The 26,511-nt window shown below is 43.8% G+C and overlaps 1 protein-coding gene and 1 long non-coding RNA gene across 2 annotated transcripts; one reads left to right on the top strand and one right to left on the bottom strand.

Moving 5' to 3' along the window:
* Nucleotides 1-4,138: 4,138 nt before the first annotated feature.
* Nucleotides 4,139-20,630, bottom strand: TRIM27 (tripartite motif containing 27). Its single transcript, XM_068557052.1, has 8 exons — nucleotides 19,923-20,630; nucleotides 18,620-18,715; nucleotides 16,886-17,116; nucleotides 11,506-11,528; nucleotides 9,050-9,165; nucleotides 8,898-8,930; nucleotides 7,321-7,347; nucleotides 4,139-5,787 (listed from the first exon to the last, which is right to left on the bottom strand). The coding sequence occupies exons 1-8, from the start codon at nucleotides 20,340-20,342 to the stop codon at nucleotides 5,192-5,194; spliced, it is 1,542 nt and encodes a 513-aa protein (XP_068413153.1). The 5' UTR covers nucleotides 20,343-20,630; the 3' UTR covers nucleotides 4,139-5,191.
* LOC137772920 (uncharacterized) lies at nucleotides 20,448-25,827 on the top strand. The gene is made up of 3 exons (XR_011075600.1): nucleotides 20,448-21,048; nucleotides 22,819-22,916; nucleotides 24,317-25,827. It is a non-coding gene; the product is annotated as an uncharacterized lncRNA (long non-coding RNA).
* Nucleotides 25,828-26,511: the final 684 nt, after the last annotated feature.

Genomic DNA, 26,511 nt, shown 5'->3' with positions numbered 1-26,511 from the left:
TGTCCCGATAGGTTACCTTTTGTATTTATTGATACACAAAGGTTTTCCTTTTTCTTTATGTATGGCAAAGGTTAGTTCTGTTTTCTGCATAAAGAGAAATAGTTTTAATTTCGGTAGAACCTGAGATTTCTAGACTCCCTTGGTTTCATATGCTATTTTTGATAGAGAAAATGGAGAGTGAGAACTATAGGGGAAAATAGTTTCCTAATTTCCCTCCCCTCAAGATTTGGGATTTGCTCTATTTTCTTTCATAAGCTATAATTGTCCCAGAAGTGATTCCCGACGAGGCGACTGTAACTTCTTAAAAATTTGTAATTTTTTAAATTGCAAAGTACTGCAATTATCCCATATCGAATGGATATTGTTGAACATAGGATTTTTTTTTTCATTTTGATGAGACATACTCTAAAGAACATCCTTGCATAAATATTTTCAAATATCCATAATTATTTCTATTAGTGGAATCACTAGATCAAAGTTTATCCAGTTTATAAAAATTATTTTTTAAATTTTGGTAGGTGAAGTTTATTTATTTATTTTTGGCTGCACTGGGTTGTTGCTGCGTGCGGGGGACTACTTTTCTTGGCGGTGCGCAGACTTCTTATTGCGGTGTTTCTTCTTGTTGCGGAGCACGGGCTCTAAGCACTCCGGCTTCAGTAGTCGCAGCATGCAGGCTGAATAATTGTAGCTCATGGGCTCTATCTAGAGTGCAGGCTCAGTACTTGTGGTGGGCATGTGGGATCTTCCCAAACTGGGACTCGAACCCGTGTATTGCTGTATTAGCAGACGGATTCTTAACCACTGCGCAACCAGGGAAGTCCCAAAAAACGGCCTTTAATTTCCAACCTTGAAATGAATCTCTTGACTGTTTTATGTGGAAATGTACCTGGGGCAATACTGTCATTTTCATGTATTGTTTGCACAATATGAAATCTAAGCTACTTTATTAATACCTTAGCAAAGTCAGTTCCCCTAGAATGATCTACACTGGTTTGATTGAGCGTTCTCATTATTCTTCCCAAAGACCTCACATAGAAATTACTCAGCCATAAAATGGAATATTACTCAGCCATAAAAAGAAACGAAATTGAGTTATTTGTAGTGAGGTGGATGGACCTAGAGTCTGTCATACAGCGTGAAGTGAGTCAGAAAAACAAATACCATACGCTAACACATATATATGGAATCTGAAAAAAAAAAAAAAGGTTCTGAAGAACCTAGGGGCAGGACAGGAATAAAGACGCAGACGTAGAGAATGGACTTGAGGACATGGGGAGGGGAAAGGGTAAGCTGGGACGAAGTGAGAGGGTGGCATGGACATATATACACTACCAAATGTAAAATAGATAGCTAGTGGGAAGCAGCCACATAGCACAGGGAGATCAGCTCGGTGCTTTGTGACCTAGAGGGGTGGGATAGGCAGGGTGGGAGAGAGACGCAAGAGGGAGGGGATATGCGGATATATGTATACATATAGCTGATTCACTTTGTTATACAGCAGAAGCTAACACACCATTGTAAAGCAGTTATACTCCAATAAAGATGTTTAAAAAAATTAAACAAATGGATTGTCAAAAAAAAAAAAAAAGAAATTACTGGGTTAAAGGAGGTTCAGGAGTGTAGTGATTTAATTACATGATCAAGTCAAAAGTTATTGCAGGACAAAGTTACTAGGTACCAGCCTCTCAGCCTCAAAAAAAAAGCGCACTGAAGAAGAAATGTAGACCTAAGTGTTCAGCTTCTTCTGACTACCGTGGTCCACAATGAGGTCTCCTAAAGCACACAATGTTTTACTTATCCGCAAATGGTCTTTTGTCGATCTCCAATTTTTCATGTTATTTTTTCTCCTCTTAATTGACTTTATTAACTTTTCCAAGGACAGGGTCATGTTCTCTTGTATTCTCAATAGTCAAGTTCAGCCGGGGCACAATTAGCACTGGTTAATTGTTTATTTGAATCAAAGAATCATTGTCTTGCATTTGTGAAGAAGCAATCCACCCACCATTGGTACACTAAGCTTTCAAGTTTTGTTTTTTATTTTGCTGAGAGATGTGTGATTTCCATCCATACTTCGGTCAGGATCACACATAAATGAAGGTATTAACAAATGGATCTATTTACTATATGCTAGCTTTGCTCTTAATTTCTTAGTGCTTTTAAGCGTTGCCTTTCATTGTCATGTGTATTCTCTCATCTTCTCAACTGCATATCCTGGATGGCAGGGGCCATGCCCAGTTCCCTTTCATTCTCTGAACCTGTCCCTTCTAGGCCTTGTCTGCTCCTGGGGAAGATGCTCTTCTGTACCTGCTGGGTCAGTATGAGAAAAAACTAGGGCAGCTGAAGACAAACACAGTTTTCCCGGGGCCGCAAAAGAACAAAAGAATGAGGTGTTGAAGGCCTAATGTGTAATTAACAACTTCAAATTTTCTGAGGAAAGAACCAGAGAGGAGCCAAAGAATGCTACTGGGCTCATGTTTGCCTAAAGAGGTCCATATTGTGACTCAACGAATTCAAGTGCTTACCTTTCTGCAGATGAGTAAATTTAGAATCATTTACAAGGTTCATTTAACTTCATTCAAAATGGCAGGTTAAAAAAAGATTGTTTTTAATAACTCAAAACCCACCACCTAAAAGAATCAGATGATAAACAGTACGAAACACGTCCACACACATCCTCCTCTATCCTATCCTCCCACACACCCCATTGGTAACCACAGTCCTTTTATCCATATTATAAAAAGGGTATCGTAAGGTATAGTTTTTTAAGACTTCTTTTTCCACTCAGCATTGTTAAGATTCACTATTGTAGTAGATCCCAGTTCAGACTGGAAGTAGCTTTGCTGAATCCAACAAGGCTGCTTATCACTGCTCCAGGTGCTGCTGTTCATAAAAATTCAAGATGTTGCTCCTAAAGCACTGGGTCTACTGGAGATAAAGCAGACCCAATGTGAGACCCTTTAAGTTAGCCTGGAGACAGCTCCGTCAGTCCAGCAGCAAGGACCAGGGAGTCTATCCTAGGGGCACATTTTCTTGGACTGGTACAAGCAAAGTGCCCTCTTCGTGGGCTCCATTTTTCCTCCCTGCCCCAATGTACTACATTAAGTGAAACTGGAATGCAATTCTGACTGGGTCTCTTCACCTACTTTTCCAGTCACAGGTCCTGAGTCTAGAGTAGACAGAGTTATTGTTAAAGTCCCAGGACAACAGACTGGCACTCCAAGCCCTCAGTCTCTGCTCTGCCTTCCCATGTGGAAAAGCATAATCCATAGATATTGTGAGGTAGGATGCGATGGATATGGTCATGTGTTCCACCTCAGTATGAATTCTGGCCCTGCTGCTTCCTAGCTGTGCACCTTGGATAAATTACTACCCTCCCTGTGCTTCAGTTTCCTTGTGTAAAATAAAGGCAATAGTACCCATTTTGCAGGGTTGTTATGGGCATTAAATAAGCCCTGGTGCATAAAGCACTTCATATTATGTGCTAAGCACTGCTCTGTATCTGTGTCGTATTTTATATACATACATAATATATGTTATCATATGTATTTATATCTATTGAGAGCATTCAGCAAAAGCTAACCTAGCCTCATGGAAGCCCCTCTCTTTACCTCCTGGTTATTTCTCTTAAAACCTGATGAATAAATGAATGAATTAGGACATACCACCAATTCATGATCTTCAGCCATGAACCACAATGCTGGGTACAGGACTAAGTAAGACCACAAAATCTTGTCTTCTGAGGCCATGTCCAGAAGCAGGAAAGATCCAAATACCCTGGAAAGGAGCTGTTCTCTCAGCCTATCTTTCCTCCTTAGCACGTGGTGACCTCCATGCCCCCAAGGGCTTAGGCTGCTGCTTCTGAGTTGGGAAGCAAGTTCTGGGCTCTCTGATCTACACCAAGCATTGCTGCATTACCCCACTGTTATAAAAAAGGACTTGAAAGAACACTTTCCCAGTGAAGTGACAGGATTAACAAAGCTGTAGGCTGTGGATGTCCAACACTACTTCCCCAGCACCATTAGAAAGTAGTAACATGGTACTGTTTTTATCATCCAGTTGGAAGTAAAATATTGGCCAGAATGGGATTCTGGACCCATATGAACCCAGTCCTACCAAGACCCAGAAGACAACAACAGTGTAAACAACATCCATACTCACTTTATTTTCAAACAGAGACGCATGTACCCAAAGAGAAGCAGGACTAAGAGCCACTGTGGGAGCTTTCTCAAAGTGATCTGCCTGGGTCTTCTGACCTCAGAACACCTCGTGATCCAATGGCCATGGGGATGGAAGTGCCCCTTGATGGTACACATATTAGAAAGGTAAATCCCCCCATCCCTCAAAGGAGATGGGAGAAAAGGAGACAAAAGTCAATGAATCCCTGGCATACTGCCCCGGAATCCTTCCAGGGATAGTGTATGACTGACCATCAGTCCACAAATGTGAGTGGGAAGGGATGTAGGAACAATGGATGGTGCTGGGCAGAAAATTATCCTGGATGACGTGCATCCAGCACCAGGATACGCTTTTCATTAGAATGAAGGGAGCTGACAAAGCCCTCAAAAAGACAGAAAAGAGCACATTGATTAGAACATTATCTCATAACAGAGGTGGGACCATTTCCCACCATTATTGTAAAATAACAGTAACTAATCAAAACACATATAGACCTCTTTAATGGAGTTAATAAAACTATGGCCAATTGGGAATCAGGGGTAGAGGTACTATTCCCAGGAGGAAAAACTGGGACAAAGGGAGCCATGCTGACAGGACTTTCTAGTCCAGCTCTAGGTTCTTAGAAAGAAGTCCTAGTTCAGAAATCACAGCAAATACCCATGATCACTATGTGGGGCTGAGCCAAGGTGTTAAACATCTTGAATGGCTCTCTGAACCCAAGATTATCCATATTCTTTATCCCCTCCAGTAAGGTGTAAGACCAAGAAGTGTGGAACACTGGAGGTGGACATGTGGTTTTTATTTCTGGGCAATCTTAATACTTCTCATTACATCTCACAATTTTCGTGGGAAGGGAGGGGATGGCAGAGAACATGGACATCCTGTCTTGCACTGCAGGGCTCGGAAAGTGGTAAGGACATCCAGCTGTGATGGGCAGGAAGTGTCAAGGCAACAGGATGCCTTATGCCTGGGGTAGGAGTATGGTCAATGGCCCTTTTGGCCTGAGTTCACCTCCTCAAGGGGAGGTCTCCATGGAATGACCATGATTCCCAACATGGCCAGAAAACCCATCGATCCCACTCATGGGGCAGATGATCAGAGGAGCTGCGCTCTTCCCCCCCGAGTAACTCAGACTGAAGTAGGGCCGGACAGGCCCACAGAAGGTAGCATGAGAGAAAGTAAAGGTGTGACACCTCTCTGTCACGTTGTAGAAGGAGACCTCGCCAGCATCATAGTCCAAGAAAATCCCCACCCGTTGGAGAGGGGTCCGCAGGGGGAGGGCAGTCATTGGGGAGGTAAGAGCCCAGTACTCTTTCCCATACCACAAGGACACTGCCCAGAATCCATTCTGGGGGGCCGAGGTTACTCCGCCTTTTCTGCACACTGAGTCTTCACAGACACCTATGGTCCACTTGGCTTTATCTCCCACCTCTACCTCCCAATAATGTCTCCCAGCAATGAAGCATGGAGAGCCCAAGACACAGGGAAACAGATTGAACCGCTCAGGGTTGTCAGGCAGGTCCTGCTGGAGGTAACTGTACCGCACTTGCCGCAGGTTATCAGAGAGGATCAGGCTGGGGTAGGCCGTGTCTGGATCCAGAGTCACATCCACTGCAGAGGAACAGAAGGGCAGAGAAAGGTCAGCCGAGCGCCAGGAAAGCCCACTCTGAACACACAGCTTTTCTCCTACCCCCTAAGAAGAGAGTAAGAGCCCTCCAACAAAGGTACATTCATCTTACACTCAATTACATCCTGAAATTGACATTCCAAAAATTACTGCTTGGATTAGCCAGTTACTTCTTTTAGCTAGGATATATTGAAAGTACTGAAATTTTTACCTCCATTTGCTTTTTCACATCTTAAACCACAATATCCATTATTAAGCTGAATTTGAGGTTTTCTTACATGTATGTCCAATCCCTTAATCTAAGTCTTGGGGACCAGAAGTTTCACAGAATACAGAATTTAGATAAGACAGGGTGTGGTATAGCACTCTACAACCAAATATCAACAGATCTGCTGTGAAACATGTGAATGTTCACATAACGTCGGATAAAGACACTAGTCCCACATGCATCTTACAATCATGTGGTGGTTTCCTGTTTTTAAATCACTGGCATATATTCTCTCATTTGCTCTTCATACCTGGTTCAGGAGGAAGATTCCCAAACATTCTCTCTCTGAACCAAAGCTCAGCTAGGTTGACTGATTCCCACAAAAGGCTGATGACAGGCAACTGGTGGAGGTGACCAAGAACCCCAGAGGCTTGGTTTTTGGTTCAAATATCTGTTCACAACAGTTGTCCATTTTTTCCCTCATGTCATGGGTATACCTCATACCTCCAACCAGACATTTAACTCCAAGGATAGGTCAGTGTCTTATGCTCTTTTGTTCCCTCTACAGTATCCTGCGCAACATTAGGAAATGTAAGACATAAGCAAAGTATTCAATTAATACTTGTTGAAAGAATTAAATATGGATTACAGCCAGGGGATATCAATGAAAGAAGACCCGTTGTATGTAGAGTCCCTCTGTTCATGAGGAGAATCTCATGAAACAGAAGGCGGTCCTGTGACTGTGGAAAGTACAAACCTCAGTTCTGAGTACCTATGGGGTCATAGATTTTCCCAGTGTCTCTGAACCTGAGGTGAAGGTGATGGTCAAGGAGAGGGAGAGTTTCAACACTTGCTCTGAGGCACAGAGAAGGGATGACAGCAGATTCCTCTTAGACTGTCCCTAGCACTCAGAATAAGAGGTGAGCTCAGTAGTTTTGGAAGGATGACTGCCTTTTGTAAACCACACAATGCCCAAGGCTAAGTGGGTAGAGCAGCATACCAGTGTACCAGCAGTGGCAGTGCTCTACTTTTTGGAAACTGTAGTTTCACCTCTATAATCCTTCATAGCATCTGAGTTTGATTTCCTCCTATTCAAAGGTCCATGGTTTCAGCTCTGAGGCATTTTAGGAGGCAAAGATATTATAAACACATAGAAACAACTGATGTATTTTTGTGATTATTATCATTTTTCATACATGTAACCTAAAGGATCCTAATTTAGGCACTTTCCAAAATCATTCACAATAGTAGTTACGTTGATAAGGATTTTTACTCCTTTTTCCAAATGGTTTTGTCTCCTATCACCCACCTGAGTATAACTGGGCCTCTCTCAATTCTAAAAAACAAAAGAGAAAAGAAGTTACAGAAGTCATCTGAATATTTCCAGGAAATACCTAAGAGACGGAGCTTTGGTTAGAGTCATCATAAAGCAATGGTTTCCATTAGACACCCCAGAACCCCTGTTGTCAGTCATGCACTGATTTCTTCATACAGTGTATGACTCCATCTTCCAGCCTAGAGCTCAAAGGGAAGAGGGATTGGAAACTTTGGGCAGAAGGATAACCACACGCCCGAGATTGGTAGCATATGGGGCCAAACTGAGCCAAGATTAAGGATTCCACCCTCCAGTGGGCCAGCTGGCTCTGCAGGGGGAGATGGAGGTTCTAAGTCCGCATCATACATAACTCTTGGCTTTCATAAGCAACCTGTTCTAGGGGATGAGTGGTTCAAGTGACATCCACTACCAAGCTGGAGCAAACAAGACCATTTGCAGTAAAATGCATTTACAGTTGAAAAAGCATTTTCACAGATACGTTCTCAGTGAGCCTTTGAAGTGGCAGGAGAAGAGTAGGAAAAATAAATGAGAGTCACATCAAGGAACGTCATGCCTGAGCTTCTGGTATTAAGTGGAGTTTCTCCCTGTTTTGCTTGTGAGCATTCCCTAAGTCTACATTGCTAGATGTGAAAAAAGTATGTATCTGAAAAGATACAATGCAAATAAAGTTTTAGCAAATACAGGAAATTATCAGAATTATGGGGATTTGTAATTTGTACTAAATGAGAAAAGGGATTACTTACATATAAGGATTTCAGATTCTACCAGGCTGCCTAGAATTTTAGCATTTAGTATACAGCCATATGTGCTATATGCTCATATGTGATCATGAGCAGAAAATTTTGTATTAGGAAGAGCATCCCTTAAATACCTTGAACATTTTATTTAATAAACATAAATGTAGGGTTCATTACATGTCAGGCTCCATTCTAAAAGGCTTTAGAAATGGTAACTAATTTAACTTAATCCTTACAACCTTGTGAGGTAAGAGCTACTATCCTCCTCATTTTACAGATGAGGAAATTATAGTGTAGAATCCTTACCAAGTGGCAGAGCTGGGCCCAGGACCCAGGCAGCCGGACTCCTGAATCCCTGTTCCTAACCATTTCCCTCGAGGTGCTGCCTCAATCAGTGCTGCTTGATTCCTCCTGTCCTGGTCAGCACCAGTGCCCACACGCAGCAGAAACTCTATAAATTATAACTACAAATACTAGCTCAAATGAAATGTAGCTAGGATAGTTTCTGTTGATTCTCTTTCTCAATTAAAAATAATTTTAAATAACCAAACTAATTCTGGATTAATTATTGGGTTGCATATTTTTCTCCTCCGTTAATGTAGATTAAGAAATGAGTGCATATAGTTAAAAGGCTTCAAATTGAAACAAGAGGCTATTAATTGAAAAAATTAACAAAGCAAAAAGGAAGATGTAAAATATCAGGGGAGGCCGGCCAGTGGGTATTGCGCATTCCCATTTTCCCACACTTTAGTGCAGATGCTCATCTTCCCAGGAAACTTCAATGTCAAAAGCCCATTAAGTAGATAAATTTACCTTGGATTTTCTCCATATCTGACTGCATTTTTTCTAAGGGGAGAAAAGAAGATGTTTAGCTTGCATCCCATTATCTGGCTGGAAAATACATCCTCTCAGGCAATATAGTTATTGAGAGCATAAACCCTCATGGATCCCTCTTCTCGCATTACCTGTGAACTGCTTTAGACTCTCAGTCAAGAACAGACACTTCTGGGCAAAAATGTGGATTTTCTCTTGCAGATCTGGAGGTGTGATCCAGGGTTCAGGGATCCTGATTCTTTCAGCCCTAAGTTTAAAAAAAAAAACAACAAAAAAACAAGTGAATCCCTCCCCCAACTCCACACCTCCACACCTCCACACCTTTCAGGGTCCAGGACAAACCTGGGCTAAACTGGCCAACACAGGTGGACAGTCTTTAAAAGCAGCCACTCTAGCCTTTTTCCTATTCTCCTTCTAGACTATGATCCTCTGGACCAGAATAGGAGAGACATCTTATTCACCTTCTTATTCCCCCACAGTACTAGCTCCTGGCTTTTCACATGGCATGTCCTCAAAGATTTACTGAATTAAACTGAATATAAGCCTGACCTTGCCAGAAAGCACTAGATTCCATGATAAAGTCCTTGATATTTGTGGTGGGCAATGACCCATAATCCTCAGGTTCCCAAATATGGCGAGAATGACATCTTCAGACAGACAGGTACTCTCTGGACAATACCCAGTTACCCACCACCCGCCTCAAGGGGTCTATGGCAAAGACTGGCTGCTAGTTGCCCACCCAATATGCCTTCTCCCATCTTCCAAATTTTACTGGGTTCATGCCTGACTGGTCTAAATTTGACCTTGTGACTGAGTTCTGGCCAATGAGAGGTAAGAAGTATCTTGTGGTAATTTGAGAAGTCTGCTTAAAAAGGAATGTGGGGCTTCCCTGGCGGCTCAGCAGTTAAGAATCCGCCTGCCAATGCTAGGGAACACGGGTTCGAGTCCTGGTCCGGGAAGATCCCACATGCCATGGAGCAACTAAGCCCATGCGCCACAACTACTGAGCCTGCGCTCTAGAGCCCGCGAGCCACAACTACTGAAGCCCGCGTGCCTAGAGCCCGTGCTCCACAACAAGAGAAGCCACCGCAATGAGAAGCCCGTGCACCTCAACGAAGAGTAGCCCCTGCTCGCCGTAACTAGAGAAAGCCCGCGCGCAGCAACAAAGACCCAATGCAGCCAAAAATAAATAAATAAATTTATTTTTTTTTAAAAAAGGTTTCTGGTTATATAAAAAATTAAAATAATAAAATAAAATAAAAAGGTATGTGATGTGACTTATCTTCTTCCTACTGGTTAGCATTCTAGGAACTATCTTGGACTGTAAGAATGAGGACTGTATCTTACAGATGGCAGAAGGGTAGATGGAAAGAAACCTCAGAGTCTGATGATCACTGGAGCCACCAAACCAGCCCTGGGCTACCTACTTGCACATTTTTTAATGGTGACAAAATTTTAAAATTATGTTTAAGCCTTAAGCCAATGAAATTTTGGGTTTCCTAACTCAGAGAGCCAAACCCAAACCTTAACGTCCCCAAATGCTAGAATCTAAAGGATCTATCTCCCTGTTAGTTCAGAGCTAGACTGGTACCAAAAAGTAAAAGTAGCAGTAAAAGTGAAGGGAGTATTTGTTGGGGTCATTTGGCAGGGACTAGTACAAGTTCCAGCTCATCACCATCCCATCTCAGCAGCTCTCAAAAAGCTCAGTTCTATCAACAGTTCTGTCCACATAGCCCTCCCAGCCATCCTACCCCATCTATGTGCCACCCCCACCCGCCCCCCCCCACCCGCCCCCGTATCTCCTCCAATGCTCCCGCATAATTAAGCTGCATTTCCTCTGGAGGGTTTTCACCCTTCAGGGTTTTAATTAGCTTCAAAGTTCAGTTCCCTCAAAGTCAGGCTCCGCCCCAGTAGGCACCAAACATTATGCCCCCAAGGGCTATCCCATTTGTCCTTGCCATCCAACCCTGAAAACATAATTTAATCTTGGCTTCTTGCACATTCTGGGCTTCTCCTGCTCGGTCATGTCCCAACTCCCAGGTAGCTCTTCCTCACTTTCCATCTGATGATACAGTACAGAAATAATGAGAACAAGAGCCAGAATCCAGGTAACTCATAACTCATTATATAACTCTGAGCTGGTCTCACTTTTCTTAGACCATATTTTCCCCATTACAGAAAAAAGAGAGAGTCAGAAACAGAGACACAGAGAGAAAGAGATAACAAAAAGGAAAGGATTCTGAAATGTTTAGGAAACAAAAACTATAAAATACCCTTGCACTTTGCCCAAGTCCCTGTAAGTCTCTACCCTCTCCATAGAAGTGTCCTCATAAACCGCCAGCACCCTCCCAAATGGACCCCCTACTCCACCCCTTACCCTCATAATTTGTCAATAATTCCTGAGTTTTACTGAGAAGAGCTGCACTTCATCTAGTTATTTGCACACTAGTGACTTGGTTCAGGGACAGGCAGGACATGTGTCAATTTGGTAAGATGTCCTCAGGCTCTGGGCTCCTTCCAGAATTTCTAAGTATGAGGGAAAATCTTTTCAGGCTTGATTTAGCACGGGGGAGAGAGAAAACTGTACCTGTTCAACGTGTCTCCGATGTCCTATAAGAGAAAGGAAAAGGATAAGCATGAGAAATCATTCCTAACTTCCATTTTCTCTCACAGATGTTTGCTGAAAACCCAACTATGGGGTGGCTCTCTTGGGAGAAACCAGGGAGACAAGGAGTACAACGCACAGTCCAGGAGCTAAAAACCGGGCAGAGGAAACTGGGATGCACACTATTTGCTATCCTAGCACTTCCTGACCTCTCCTCCTGCACACTGGTCAAGGATCTCAAGATTTCAAATTTACTGACTCAAGCATCCCACGCTTGGACCACAACTGCCTGCCTATCTAGCTTGATTTCTTTGACTTATTACTGTGAAATCATTTCAAATACACAGAAAAGCTGCTAATACAAAGAGCTCCTGTATACTCTTTTTCCCAGACATATTTATCTTTAGAATCATTTGAGAGGTCATTGTTTATATTATATCCCTGTACCCCTTTATGATTCTGCACCTCCTAAGAGCAAGTACATTTTCTTTTATAACTATAGTACAGTTATCAAACTCAGGAAGCTGAATATTGATACATTTGTATAATCGACAGTCCATAACCTAATTTAACTGTCTTATTAATATTCTTTACAGCTACTCCCCTCCCCACTCAGGTAATCCAGGATCGTTCATTGCATTTTTATGATGACATGTGTCTATAATCTGGAGTGGCTCTTGCCTTTTGTTGACACATTGCCTTAACACTAGCTAATTATTTTGTAGAGTATCTCTCCATTTGGGTTTCCCAGATATTGCCGTCATGATTAAACTAAAGTGCACTATCTTTTTTTTTTTTTTACTTCATTTATTTATTTATTATTTATTTTTGGCTGTGTTGGGTCTTTGCTGCGCGCAGGCTTTCTTTAGTTGCAGCGAGTGGAGGCTACTCTTTGTTGTGGTGCGCGGGCTTCTCATTGCGGTGGCTTCTCCTGTTGCGGAGCACGGGCTCTAGGCGAGCGGGCTCAGTAGTTGTGGCGCACGGGCTTAGTTGCTCCGCGGCATGTGGGATCTTCCCAGACCAGGGCTCAAACGCGTAGTCCCCTGCATTGCCAGGCGGATTCTTAACCTCTGCGCCACCAAGCAAGTCCTCAAGCTGTACCATCTTCGACTAGTGTACGCTGTTTGCTTCTAAATAAACATGATATTCACTTGTCCCTTATTGGTGATATTTTATAGCTACTATTTTTCCTTTTGTAATTAACAAGTAATCTAAAAGTGATACTTTGAAATTATGTTAATATGCCAGTCCCTATCGAACTCCCCCTCCCCTTAGATTTAGCATCTGTCGATAATTATTGTCTAAATTAACTTTTAATATGATAGTTGCGAAATGATCATTTTCTACCTGCAAAATTCCTTCTAACGCTTCCCTGGTGGTGCAGTGGTTAAGAATCCGCTTCCCAATGCAGGGGTCACCGTTCGATCCCTGGTCTGACAAGATCCCACATGCCACGGAGCAACTAAGCCCGTGCGCCACAACTACTGCCACAACTACCGAAGCCCACGCGCCTAGAGCCCATGTGCCGTAACAAGCCACTGCAATTAGAAGCCCGCTCACCGCAACAAAGAGTAGCCCCTGCTCGCAGCAACTAGAGAGAGCCCACGTGCAACAACGAAGACCCAACACAGCCAAAAATAAATAAATAAATTTAAAAAATTCCTTCTACATTACTTAGTCAACATTCTACTGGAAGGAAGAATTTTCCCTTATTTATTATTAGTATGGACCCATCAATTCGTACTTTATTCAATGGGTTATAATCCATCACTGTTCTTATTTATATTGGTGCTCAAAATATCCGAAATTTGGCCAGAGAGTGTCTGTCACTCTTTCTCGTATCTCCTCTCATCACATTCTCCCCATTCCCATTATTTTCTGATTTATCCTTCCAGTCTTTCCTTTGCAAAAATAAACAGATACATGTATTTTCCAATTATCTCATCTTTCTTACACAAAAAGTAGCACACTCTATATTTTGCACTTTGATTTTTTTCACTTACCAATATATTATAGAAACCACTCTGTATCAGTTCATAGGTATATTCCTTTTTCTTTTTTTACAGTTGCCTAATATTCCCGTGTGTATGTGTGTGTACATACGTACAATGTTAAATATAGGTAGACAATAGTGAACATCTTGCCCTCTTCCTGACCTCAGTGGGAATGCTCTAATTTTCCCCCATTAAGTAAGATTCAGCTTACTTTTCAAATGACTACTACCATGACCCCTCTTCCCCATAGAGTCCACAACCCCTCTTTTTTCTCTACTTTTCCTTATCATCCAGTTTTGTTTTTTAAATAAATAAATTTATTTATTTATTTTTGGCTGTGTTGGGTTTTCGTTGCTGCACGTGGGCTTTCTCTAGTTTTGGCAAGTGGCGTCTACTCTTTGTTGCGGTGCGCAGGCTTCTCATTGTTGCGGAGCACAGGCTCTGGGCGCACAGGCTTCAGCAGTTGTGGCATGCGGGCTCAGTAGTTGTGGCTCACGGGCTCTAGAGCACAGGCTCAGCAGTTGTGGCACACGGGTTTAGTTGCAGTTGCTCCGTGGCATGTGGGATCTTCCCGGACCAGGGCTCGAACCCGTGTGCCCTGCAGGCGGATTCTTAACCACTGCACCACCAGGGAAGTCCCTATCATCCAGTTTTGATTTCACGGTCCATGTGTTCAAAAATATTCTCACAAATACCTTCTACCTTAAAAAAATGGGCAAACCCATAAAGATACATAGCAAATTAGTGATTGCCACTGGGTAGAAAGGAATGAAGAGTGACTGTTTAATGGGTACGAGGTCTCCTTTCGAGGTAATGAAAGTGTTCTGGAATTACATAGCTGTGATGGTTGCACAACACTGAGTTTACTAAATGTACTAAGTTGTACACTTTGAAATGATTAAAATGGTGAATTTAGGTTATGTATATTTTATCACAATCAGAAAACAAAAAACCAAAAAACAACAAAACAAAAACCTCAAATCTTGCAAAGCCCTAATCCTGGATGAGCCCAACTACCTGCTCTCCGTATGCCTGGCACCAGAGCAGTCACAGTCAGAAAAAGCAGGGACAAGAAAAAGGTCACACAACTGGGCAGACAAGTCCCAGTATAAACTGACGTTCACTGACCAAGTAATTCTAATACATCTCACAAACCAGATGGCTTTCCCATACTCTGAAACAATAATTTCAGAACTTTTCCACATTCTTCAAAGCTCATATTTTCTCTAACGCCTGCTCAATGGGAGCAGATGGTCCTGCTTTCTAACTTCAAAAGAGAATAAGAGCCAACAGGGGACTTCCCTGGTGGCGCAGTGGTTAATCTGCCTTCCAACGGCGGGGACTCAGGTTCAAGCCCTGGTCCGGGAAGATCCCACATGCCGCGGAGCAACTGCAACTAAGCCCGTGCGCCACAACTACTGAGCCTGCGGTCTACAGCCCGCGAGCCACAGCTACTGAAGCCGTGTACCTAGAGCCCGTGCTCTGCAACAAAGAGAAGTCACCACAACGAGAAGCCCGCGCACCGCAACGAAGAGTAGCCCCCGCTCGCTGCAACTAGAGAAAGCCCAGGCGCAGCAATGAAGACACAACGCAGCCAAAATAAATAAATTAATTAATTAAATAAATTTATTTTTTAAAAAAAGCCAACGGGTTTTAGCTACCAAAGTGCACAACCTGCCTGCATCTACCTGCCCCCACGGTCCTTTCTTCCCATACAACAGAGGATCTTCCAAAACTAAGTCCCACACATATGCTTTAGTTATCTTTCCCTTCTGCCTTCTCAGAAACAGCACATTAGTGATTAGTTCATCCTTATAGCTTCAGTAATTTTCTTCACCTGAATCCTTACAACATAGGTGCTCCTTTCCACATTTTCTTTTAAAATATGTTTAGCTAGTTTCTTTAAGCATCCCCTCCCCATAAAGCCCCACAATCCTACCTCATCTCCAAGTATTTTTTTAAATATCTCCTTCACAGTCTTACTTCTTGAAATAGTCATTTACTCTTCCAGTTTCCATTCACCCTCTGTCACCACAACTCTCCCTCATGCGGCTCCTGACCAAATTAATCCACTGTGGTAGATTATCAATGATTATCTGAGATGAAAATCATTGAGATGATAATGATTATTATCAAGATTATCAATGATGCCCATGTTTTTAAACCAAATGGATCTCAGCCCTTATATTATTTCACCTCAACTGCATTAGATTCTGTTGTCCACTCCCTCCTTCCTGAAACATTCTTCCTCCCTGGCCACATTCTCTGGTCAATTGTTCCCTTTGCAAGCTCTTCCTTCCCTCCCTGGCAATTAAATATTGGTGTTAGTTAAGGCTCAAGATTAAGACTTCTCGTTTTAATCTAAAGCCAGGAGTCAGTGAACTTCTTCTAAGGAAAAGGCCATACAGTCTCTGTCACAACTTTTCAACTCTGCTGCAACAGACAATACGTAAATGAATGGGCGTGGCTATGTTCCAATAAAAAGTATGGATAATGAAATTCAAATTTTATATAATTTCACATATCATGAAATAACATCCTTCTGATTTTTTCCCAACCATTCAAAACTGTAAAAAGCATACTTAGCTTGCAGGACATACAAAAACAGGTGGTGGGCCATAATTTGCTGACCCTAACCCTATCCTATCAGCCCCTTTTTAATGGCATTTATCAACACCAATGATACTTGTTTGCTCACTTCTTTATCATATGATCTCAACATTAGAATTTAAATTTCAGGAGAGCTTATTCACCACTTAATTCAGGTGCCTAGACTAGTGCCTGACCCAGAATAGACAATTCATATGCATTGAATGAACAAATGACAGTCAGGCATCAGCTCGTTTCCAGTGGTCTTCCTGGGTTGGGTGTATTGCAGTTTTATCACCTGCACTACCAAGACTAAATCACAAGACTGCTTGGGCTGACCACTCCCGCTCAAGCGTTTCTTTGTTTTGTGGCTGTGGTAATGCACACATACATGTTAAAATTACAGGATAACTGGAGTGAGGAAGGTCTTTAAATGGCATGTGGGCCAAACCCCTCATTACATAATGAGTAGATGAGGTCACTGAGGCCCAGAGAGGTTGAGAGCCTGTGATCAGACTATTTATCAGTGCAGGACAGGCCTGGGCATTAGGCCTCCCTTTTGCCCTTTCCATGAGACAGTGCAACTGACTGACGCAAGCTGTGTCAACCAGGTCCTCTATTGTACATTTCCCCTCCAACGTGCCCAAAAGAGAGCTTGGCAAGCCCCTGCTACTCCCACAGAGTTGGCAAGGCAGTAGGGGGTCCTGGATACTGCTTGGCAAAGAGAGAAGGGAGACCTTTTAGCAGGAGCTGTCTTGGCAGGGCGCGCTAAGCCTTACCTGCAGGAGCTCCCTGGTGGGCTGCTGCTGCTTCTCTTCCAGCTGGGCGATCAGGTTGCTGAGGTGGGAGATGTTGCAAGAGAACTGAGTGATGGCACCATTGATACTGTTGTAGATGGCCAAGTCTAGCTCCTCGAGACGGGCCAGGAGGCGATACTCATGCTCCTTCAAGGAATGATACAGCTGCTCAAACTCCCAAACGATCTTCTCCCTCTCCATCTGGGTCAGGCTCTGTGTGGATGACAGGGAAGGGCAGTGAAGAGAGGAAAGGCTACTTCTAGAGCCCTTCCTATTTCTTCCCCGGCTATCCACCCCAAGACCTCATCATTTCATTCAGGTATACTATTTACTGTGCAACAGTGATGCACACGCACCTTGTTTATAAATCCTTTTCATGAGCTTATACTTCTCCTGAGCGGGACAAGTCTTTCAATGCATAAACAATACAATATAATCTTAGAAATGAAAGAGTCCTTAAAGCTCAACTAATTCAGTGCTTTGCAAAGAGAATGCCATTGGCACCCTGGTGGGGGGACAATTCTGCCTGCATGGGACTGTTCTTTGCATTGCAGGACATTTAGCATCCTTGCCCAACCCTCCCCAATCACTCCAACCAAACACCCACACACCACTGGAGAGGAGGAGAGGGCAGTACTCACCTCGCTGAAGAACCAAAAGTCTAGTCCAATCTACCTATTTCACAGATGAGGAAACTGAGGCCTAGAGAGGTTGTATTACTCTCTCCGTCTATTCAATTGGCTACTGACAGAGCCCAGAAGTATGTCCAGGTGCCCTGATTCTCAAAGAAGGGCTGTTTCCCCCCTTTGACAATCCCCCCACAGAGGACACAGTGGTGTGCTTAAATGATTTAAGTCCACTCAGGTTCACTAGAAGATTCTCCTTCCATCAGACCCATTTTCAAGCAAAGGGAGCTGAGGTCTCAGTGGATTTTGTGAGCAGAACAAGTGGTGGGATCTTACGGCATCACGGGAATAAGTTCCCAGTCCAAAAGTTCTTTACTACACCCTGGCCAGGACCGACAGAATTTCTCACAAGATGGTGCTAGGCACTACTAGTCTAATAAGAGTTTGCTTTTCAGATGCAAATACCTCTAATGGATGGGAATTTGTAATATTTTATTTATTGTTCAAAAGATGCTTAAACACTTAGATGGTAGACATATAAGTATATATTATAAAAGTCTCTACTTTTTTTTCCAGAACAAACCCCCCCAAATATCCCTATCACAAATTAGCACATGAGTCACTTGCTAAGGCTTTGGGAGACTAGGGGAAGGGAACAAACTGAAAAGTTCAGAACTGAACTGTCAAGAAAAGGAACATTCCAGCAAGAAGCAACAGTCGGGCTTACAGAAAGCCACTGTCAGCAACTGTCTGCAGAATGGTACAAAAGGAGGCTAACTGTGCCCAAGAATTTCACCTGCATTAGCTTTGTCAGGGATCAACCTTGATCTGCACAAAGCTAGCAGATGACACTTTTGATAGGTCAGCTCTCTAGGGGTTCTAAACTCAGCTATTCCATCCTTTCCCCCAAAATGTGGGAATCCCTTGGTTCTCCAGGTGAATTCCCAACTGCCATATAAGGTTGTTCCACCCACACCTAGAAGTTCTGGGCGACCTGACTGCACAAGGTTAAGGGGAGTTTAACAGCCTTACAAAAAAAAGAGAGTGACCGGCAGAACTGATATTACCTGTGAATTCCAAAGAACCTTACCAAGAGCTCAGCTCGTGCCTGTTCCCCCTGTGCCCGACGCCTCTTCTTTAAGTCTTTCACTCTTTTTAGGTGGTCCAGCTGGTTCTGGATTTGCTCCTAAGAAAAGCAAAAACAGGTGGGCAGTTCAAGATTAGGCAGACTATAGCATCAATATGGCTATTCTGCTTATCACACGTGCAACCCACATTCCTGATGCCAAGTTTTTGGTTAGAGCCTATCCTTGGACCACACTGCCATCACCAGGGCACAGGGGTCACCAGACCTCTCCTTTGGTAGTTTGTATCTTAAATGGTGGGTCACCTACCTGCCCTTGGAAGGATACTGCATGGCTTAGTGGAAAGGTGAATGGACTAGGAGGCTTTAAGTTGTCGCTCTTTCACAGACGCGTACTGAGAAAATGAGTTTACTTCTCTTATTTTCCTCTGGTGTGACATGGGCAAACACCACCTTCTCAACCTACTAGAGGGTTATCACCAGTGTGAGTAAAAGAATATTTTTGAAAGCACCATAAATGTTAAGTGAATAATTTTGCATGAATGTACTCACATTTAAACATGTACATAATTGTGTACATATTCCTGCAGTCCTCAAACACACAGATCATGCACTCCTTGAATGTTGCCTTACAACTGTTTTATATTTAATACTTTGTTTCCACGTTATTGTTTAGCTGTGCCAGTCTGTTGGTTCAAGAGTTCACAAAGGGATCCACACATCATTTTATTTCACTCAATCTTCATAACTGTGTTATCTCCTATGAGTCTCACGGTGGTTAAATGACTTAGGTAGTAAGGAGCTCGTTCTTTTCCGTGAGCTTCTAGAAGAGGACGGAGCACAGGGAAGTGCTGGGGAATGGAGAGGTGATGGGCCTCTGCTTGATGTGTATACAGCCAGTTAACGTCCGACTGTGTTTTGTTTCAGATCATCTAGCAGCCGACAGGAGTGCGAGCGTCTCTGAAGCTTGTCGTTGTGGACGTGGTTTTACGCATATCTTTTATACCGTCAAGAGGGGTCTCCATGGGCCGTCTTTATGTATAATGTGCCCGTGAGCGGGTAAACATAGAGGCACATAAGGAAATGAGAGTGGGGGTGGGGAGACTTCTGGCTTCCTCACCAGCTACAGGTTTTCCTCCCAAATCTGAGTGCCGAGGCTCTGGAGCGGACAGAGAGGAAATGACGGCTGTGAACCACACGTCCGGCTCAGCCATTTTCTAGGCGGAAAAAAGGAAGCCCCTTTGGCTCTCTCCTCCCTTTGTCCGACTCGCGCTCCGGCCCCTCCCCGCCCCGCACGCCCGGCCCTCACCTTGAAGCCCTCCACCGCCTCCTCGAGCGGCAGCACGCTGTGGCCGCGGTGCTCGCGGGAGCGGTCGCACACCACGCAGATGGGCATCTGGTCCTCCTCGCAGTACAGCTTCAGGGGCTCGCGGTGTTTCTCGCACACGCCCATCTCGCCTCCGGGCCCCGACGGCCGCTCGGTGCGCAACTGCTTCACCAGCTGGGTCACGTTGGCCAGGTGCCGGTTGGGCCGCATGTGCCGCTGCGGGAAGGTCTCCCGGCACTGGGGGCACGACACATTGGTCTCCGCCGCGCCCCAGCAGCGGGCGAGGCAGGCGCAACAGATGTTGTGGCCGCAGTCGAGCATCATGGGCTCGACAAAGTACTGCAGGCACACGGGGCAGGTGGTCTCCTGCTGTAAGCACTCGGCCACGCTCCCGGAGGCCATGGCGCGGGCCCGCGGGAGCGCACGGGCATGGGCCCCGGCGCCCAGCCCTGCGCGGAGCCCAGCTGTACCGCGCTCCCTCCCGTTCGCTGCTTCTGGGCGGCGCCGGGAGGCGAGCCCGGCTGACGGAGGGCGGCTCCTCCCCGGCCCTGATCCCAGACGCGCCCGCGCGCTGGAACCCGGCGCCGCTGCGCCCGGCTGAGGGAACGTGGGGATATTGCGACCCCACCTAGCCCAGCGGCTATGCGAGGGGGCAGCTGATCGGGCGCCCCCGGTTGGACTCGCAGAGCCAGGAGCTCAGAAAGCGCAGGACAACGTGGCCGCGTCCGAGCGGATCCCGGCAGCCCAGCAGACCTCACCCCGGCGCGAGCGGAAGGGGCGGCTCGGGGGCGGGGCTTGGCCAAGGCCTCCTGCGCACGGCAAGATTTCCTGGACTCAGGCCTGGATGATTTCCTCCGCAGAGGGCCGGGGAGGCCTCGCCGCCCGCCCTGGGGCGGAACGCGCGGGCGCGGGAGCCTTGGATACCGGTCACAGAAGCAGGCGGTGTCCGCGGGGTGCGGAGGGGACAGGGTATCCCCTGCCTGCACGCTCCGGGCCCGCCGCCGAGCTTCCGCGGCCCTGGGGCTGGATCCCTGGTCTTTTGTTGGGTTTCCTGTCTGGTGCCCAGGCCTCAGCAAAGGCGAGAGAAAACTAGCTTTGTGTTGGTGTGGTAAGAAGAGATATCTGGCCTCCCCGGGAGGCCGGAGGGATGAGGGTTGCAGACTGAGCCCCACCCAGCCTGTGAGGAGCTTTATCAAACAAACCCTATTTACAGGCGCTCGCAATTCTGTTTCGAAAAAGAAAGACTTAATTATCAGGCGGCAACATTTCTGTGACAGAAACAGACAAGCCCAGTTCTGCTGCTTCCTATTGTGCCTAAGCAAAGTGGTTTACCATTCTGAGCTTCAGTTTCCTCTCTGGTGAAATGGGAATAATTATACCCCAACAAGGAGGGAGACTTCCTTACAACTTTTATTTTTTAAACCCTAAGTATGTTTATCCATTAAAATAATAAAGTACCCACTGCATAGAGCTGTGTTGAATAGAACCTAAACATGCTTGCTCCTTCCTGAAGTATAGGGAGATTGGTAATCCTGTGGGTGACACAGGCTCTTTTCATTATCCAGTAAACTTAAAAAAATTTTGCGTTGTTCCCTCATCCCTACCTTGGTGTTTCCTAATTTCCTTTGCTATTTTCTCAGTATTGTCCTTCCTCTAGATTTAATTGAATTTGGGCAGGCTTGCCTGTGTTAATTTAATTTCCAGTACTATACCTTGACCTAAATGATTTCAACAATGTCAGTTTGCAAATGTGTTTTAAATGAGTTAGTAACTGGTTGAATGTGACCAATTCCACCAGTTTCCCTGTTTCTAGTCTTTTTCTCTAACCTATTTACATAACACTTCAATAACTCTTACATGTCTGTCAAGGTTCTAATTCAGGGCACACTTTTAGAATAGGAAGTGATGTGTGCTCTCACATAGTCCAGCATACTTTATATGTCAAGTATAAAGTATACATAAATAAACTGAGATCAGATACTTTAGTAACTCCATGAGGACAGACTTCTCTCCAGACCTTCTATGATCTCCATTACGCCTTGCACATAGATTTAATCATATGAAAGGACTTCAACACTTGTTGAATTATTAGACTAATAATCAATTAACTTAATGATTCTACTGTCACATTTTATGCATACTTCTTATCTTTATCACAGTTATTCATTTGTAAAGGGTGCAAACACAAATGCCTACTGGAGACAAGAAGGTAATTTAAATGAGCAGGCCAGTCCAGGGTCACAATAGAGAAAGATGGGGACAGCGAATAACTGGAGGACAGATGAGGCAGCTACTTCTCATGGAGAATGTGAGCCCAGCATATTGCCAAATTTTTGATTTTCAAGAGAAGGCAGAAATCTAGAGATTTATGTGAAATTGATTGACTTTCAAGTGTTGGAAACTAACTAAAAATTGTAAAAATCATCTCTGCAAGATGAAATTGACCTCCTCACCTCCAGTTTGGGACTTCTGGTACAGCTATTTGTTTTAATAAGTGCTTTTCAACCTTAACACAACATGGTAGGAACTGTCATTGACTACTTTATAGCCAATCTCCACTCCTTCCTTAAAGTTTTATTCCAGGTAGCAATATGCCCAGCTGAAAGATACTTCCCAGGTGCCTTTACTGCCAATACTGTGGTATATTCATGAAGGCAGCTCTGCTGTATGAAATCTTGTCCAGCTGGTTATGGATGTGCTCAGGAACACTAACTCACCTAGCGCTTCTTTCACACTTCAACATGGCCCTGAGATTGTGGGTGGCTAGTGATATCTATGTGGAAGGTTTTGGGTGGTCATTCTGAGAAAGCTTCTTAAAGGAAGACTACTCAGCTGGAAAGTATACCCTTTTAACATTCCCCCTTCCTAATTCTTCCAGCCTGGAATGTGCACATGATGGTGGGAGGTTGCCCAGCTGTCCTGGACCATGAGACAATCTTGAGGATGGAAGCCTGCACTAAGATGATATAGTAAAAGGTAAAGACGCCTGGGTCCTTATTCACTGCAGAGTGCCTGCATCTAATTATATATGTAAGAGAGACTAAAGCAACTGTCCTGTTTAAGCCACTTATTTGGATTGTCTGCATATGCAATGGAAACTAAACCTAACTAATAAATACAATTTTTATTAATAAAGTATTTTATTTTAAAATAAATTCCCACCTATTTAAAAATAAATTCCCTATCAACACAACCTATCTGCCCTCAGGGTGCCAGTAATTTCTGTTAGTATTGGCTAACTCCAGAGGATACTCTTCAGCCTTTATCTTAATGTTCCTGAGGCATTTGACACTGTTGACCCCTTTCTTCTTGGACCATTCTTCTTCCAGGCACCAAACTGAGGAGAACCTGATAAGGCCTAAGATATTTCTGCTTCCACTCTCTCCTCTTTTATCTGTCTTTACCAAGTGATGCTAAAGTTAGTCTGGAAATATAAAAATAAAAAATAGGAAAAACACAAGGCTACAATAATTAAAGTAAGAATAAGCTGATAGATCAATAGAATAGACTGGGAACCGAGAAGTAAACCCAAATCTTGTTCTCAAACCCAAGTTCCTGTGCCCGACAAACAGTGAGTTTAAACAAACCAAAATGTCAGAGTTTGGAGCAGAGAAAGGTTTATATTGCAGGACCAAGCAAGGAGAACGGGTGGCTCGTGCTCAAAACCCCTAAACTCCCCAATGGTTTTGGAGGAGAAGTTTTTAATAGGCAAAATTTGGGGTGAGGCCTGCAGTGTGTGTGACTTTCTTCTGATTGGTTGGTGGCGAGGTAACAGGGCAGGCAGTGCTCCAGAAATCTTGTGTTCAGCTTGAAGTTACCATCCTCCACCTGGGTGAGGACCTTAGTTCTGGCAGAAGAACTCAAAGATGTTGTCATGTATATTCCTTGAGGAGGAACCAGGACCCTGCTCCAAGGGTGCACTATTGTTTCGTGACTGCTCTTCTTTTCCTTCTTCATTCCCTCCCTTCCCTGATTAGCAACTTTTTGAATCTGCTCTTTAGAACTCAGGGAAGCTCAAGGAGGCTGAATGAAGTCTATGGACACAGGAAGGGTTTGTACCAGGGAGGGCCCCACAGGTCCTGCCTCATTTCACAGGGGAAAAGAACAAGTTGTTAATAAACATGTGGAAAGAAGTTTAACTCACGATTAATAAATTAATGTGATGTTGCTTTTAATTTATGAAATGAGTAAAGACTAAAAAGCTCAACAATACTCAGTATTGGTGAGAACATGAGGAAATAGGCATTCCAGTATACCATGAGAGGGTAAATTTGGAGAACATTGTTGAGAGCAACTTAGTAATAGCTTAAAAAAAACAATTTTAATGCACATACTCTTTGAACCATCTACTCCTCTTCTCTCCCATCTGTACAAAGATGATTGATTGGACTTCCCTGGTGGCACAGTGGTTAAGAATCTGCCTGCCAACGCAGGGGACATGGGTTCCAGCCCTGGTCCGGGAAGATCCCACATGCCGCAGAGCAACTAAGCCCGTGCGCCACAACTACTGAGCCTGTGCTCTAGAGCCCGCGAGCCACAACTACTGAGCCCACATGCCACAGCTACTGAAGCCCGCGTGCCTAGAGCCCGTGCTCCACAACAAGAGAAGTCACTGCAATGAGAAGCCTGCGCACCGCAAGGAAGAGTAGCCCCCATTTGCTGCAACTAGAGAAAGCCTGTGTGCAGCAACAAAGACCCAACGCAGCCAAAAATACATAAATAAATTTATAAAAAAAAAAGATGATTGATTGTATAAGGATTGTCATTATAGCATTGCTTGCATTTGTAAAATGCTGGAACCAATATAAATATGCTTCAATAGGGGACAAGTTAATGAAAATACTATTCAGGCATACAATGGAATATTATGCAGGGACCAAAAAGAATGAGTTAGATCTATATATACTAATATGGAAAGATGTCTGAGATTTATTCATTCATTCATTCATCCATCCATTCATTCATTCATTTAAGTGTTTGTTGAGGGTGTACCATGGCTCTCTTTTAGGCTCCAGGATACAGCAGGGAACAAAACAAAGTTCCTGGGCTCATGGATTTGCTTTCTAGGGAGAAATATGGACAATAGACAAGCCAAGAAATAAATATGTAGTATGAAAGATCCATGAAGAAAAATTAATCAGGATATGGAGGATGGAGAGTGATTGGGGCATTATTTTATATTGGGTGGTCAGAGGAGGTTTCTCTGATGAGGTAGCCAAATGGCTGCTGCAGTTTTGAGTCTCAAATCTATATGTCATTGGGCATTTATCCCAGAGAAGTGAAAACTTAACGTTCACACCAAAAGTTTGCATAAAGCATTATTCATAATAGCCAAACTTGGAAACAGTCTTCAGTAATGAGTGGTTAAACAAATTGTGGCACATCCATATCATGGAATACTTTTCAGCAATGAAAAGGAATGAACAATTGAAATACACAACTTGGATGGATCTCAAGGGAATTATACTGAGTCAAGAAGGTCTGTCTCGAAATGTTATATTCTGTATGATTCCATTCATAGCATTCTTGAAGTGACAAAATGATAGATATAGAGAACAGAGTAGTGGTGTATGGTTTATTGAGAAGGGGGAAAGGAGGTGTCTGTGACTATAAAAGGGATCCTTGTGATGGAACAGTTCTGTATCTTAACTGTGGTGTTAATCACATGTGATATCTACACATGATGAAACTTCATAGAACTAAATACACACACACACACACACACAAGTGCATATAAAAACAAGTGAAATCTGAATAAGGTTGGTGGATGATATCAATGTCAATTTCCTGATTGTGATAGTGTACTATGCTTATGTAAGATAGTAACATTGGAGGAGATTAGGTGAAGAGTATACTGGGTTTCTATTATTCTTACAACTATATGTGAATCTACAATAATCTCAGAATAAAAAGTTTTAAAAATTGTCTGCACATCACAACTTCCATGTCTTGTCTTTTTCCAGTCAAACAAAGCCCTGTGTTTTACACTTAAGGGACTAATCACCAGTGACAAAGGAACACTATGTGCTGCTTGGCTTACATTTGGCTTTTACTACCCATCCCTGAACCAGTTAATGTGGCAAAGGGGCTAAGATGATACTCAACAGGTCAATGCCAGCCAAGACCCATCCTTGAAGTCAAAACTCTGCAGACCTCCTGGGTACTATGCAGTGGACTAGACTGGATGCTAGTGAAACATCCACAAGATCTGCTACCTCACCTTCCCCTATTCTGACTGTTTAGTCACTTGGGCCCTATATCCTTTACAGTTAGGTTCTCCTGCATATGATAGGAAAGCCCAAGAAAGGGTTTTTATCTCCCTCATGTAAAAGAAGACCAGAAGAAGGCAATTCAGGGCTAGTATGGCAGATTCGTCATCCTTAGTGGTTTAGTCACTTTCTGTTTTTCTGCTCCATCATTCTTGGGCATGGTACCTAACCCTCAATATCATGTCATAGTCCAAGATGGCTGCTGGAGTTTCATAATCCAGACAGGATGGAGAAAGGACAAAATGTCACTTGTCCCAAATAACTGAACCCTCTTTTTAAAAATGGTGGCCATTTAATTCATT

This window comes from Eschrichtius robustus, chromosome 12, assembly GCF_028021215.1.
Source record: "Eschrichtius robustus isolate mEscRob2 chromosome 12, mEscRob2.pri, whole genome shotgun sequence".
Taxonomy (NCBI): domain Eukaryota; kingdom Metazoa; phylum Chordata; class Mammalia; order Artiodactyla; family Eschrichtiidae; genus Eschrichtius; species Eschrichtius robustus.
Note: the sequence above shows the minus strand (reverse complement) of the source record. Positions and strands in the feature narration are given on the sequence as shown.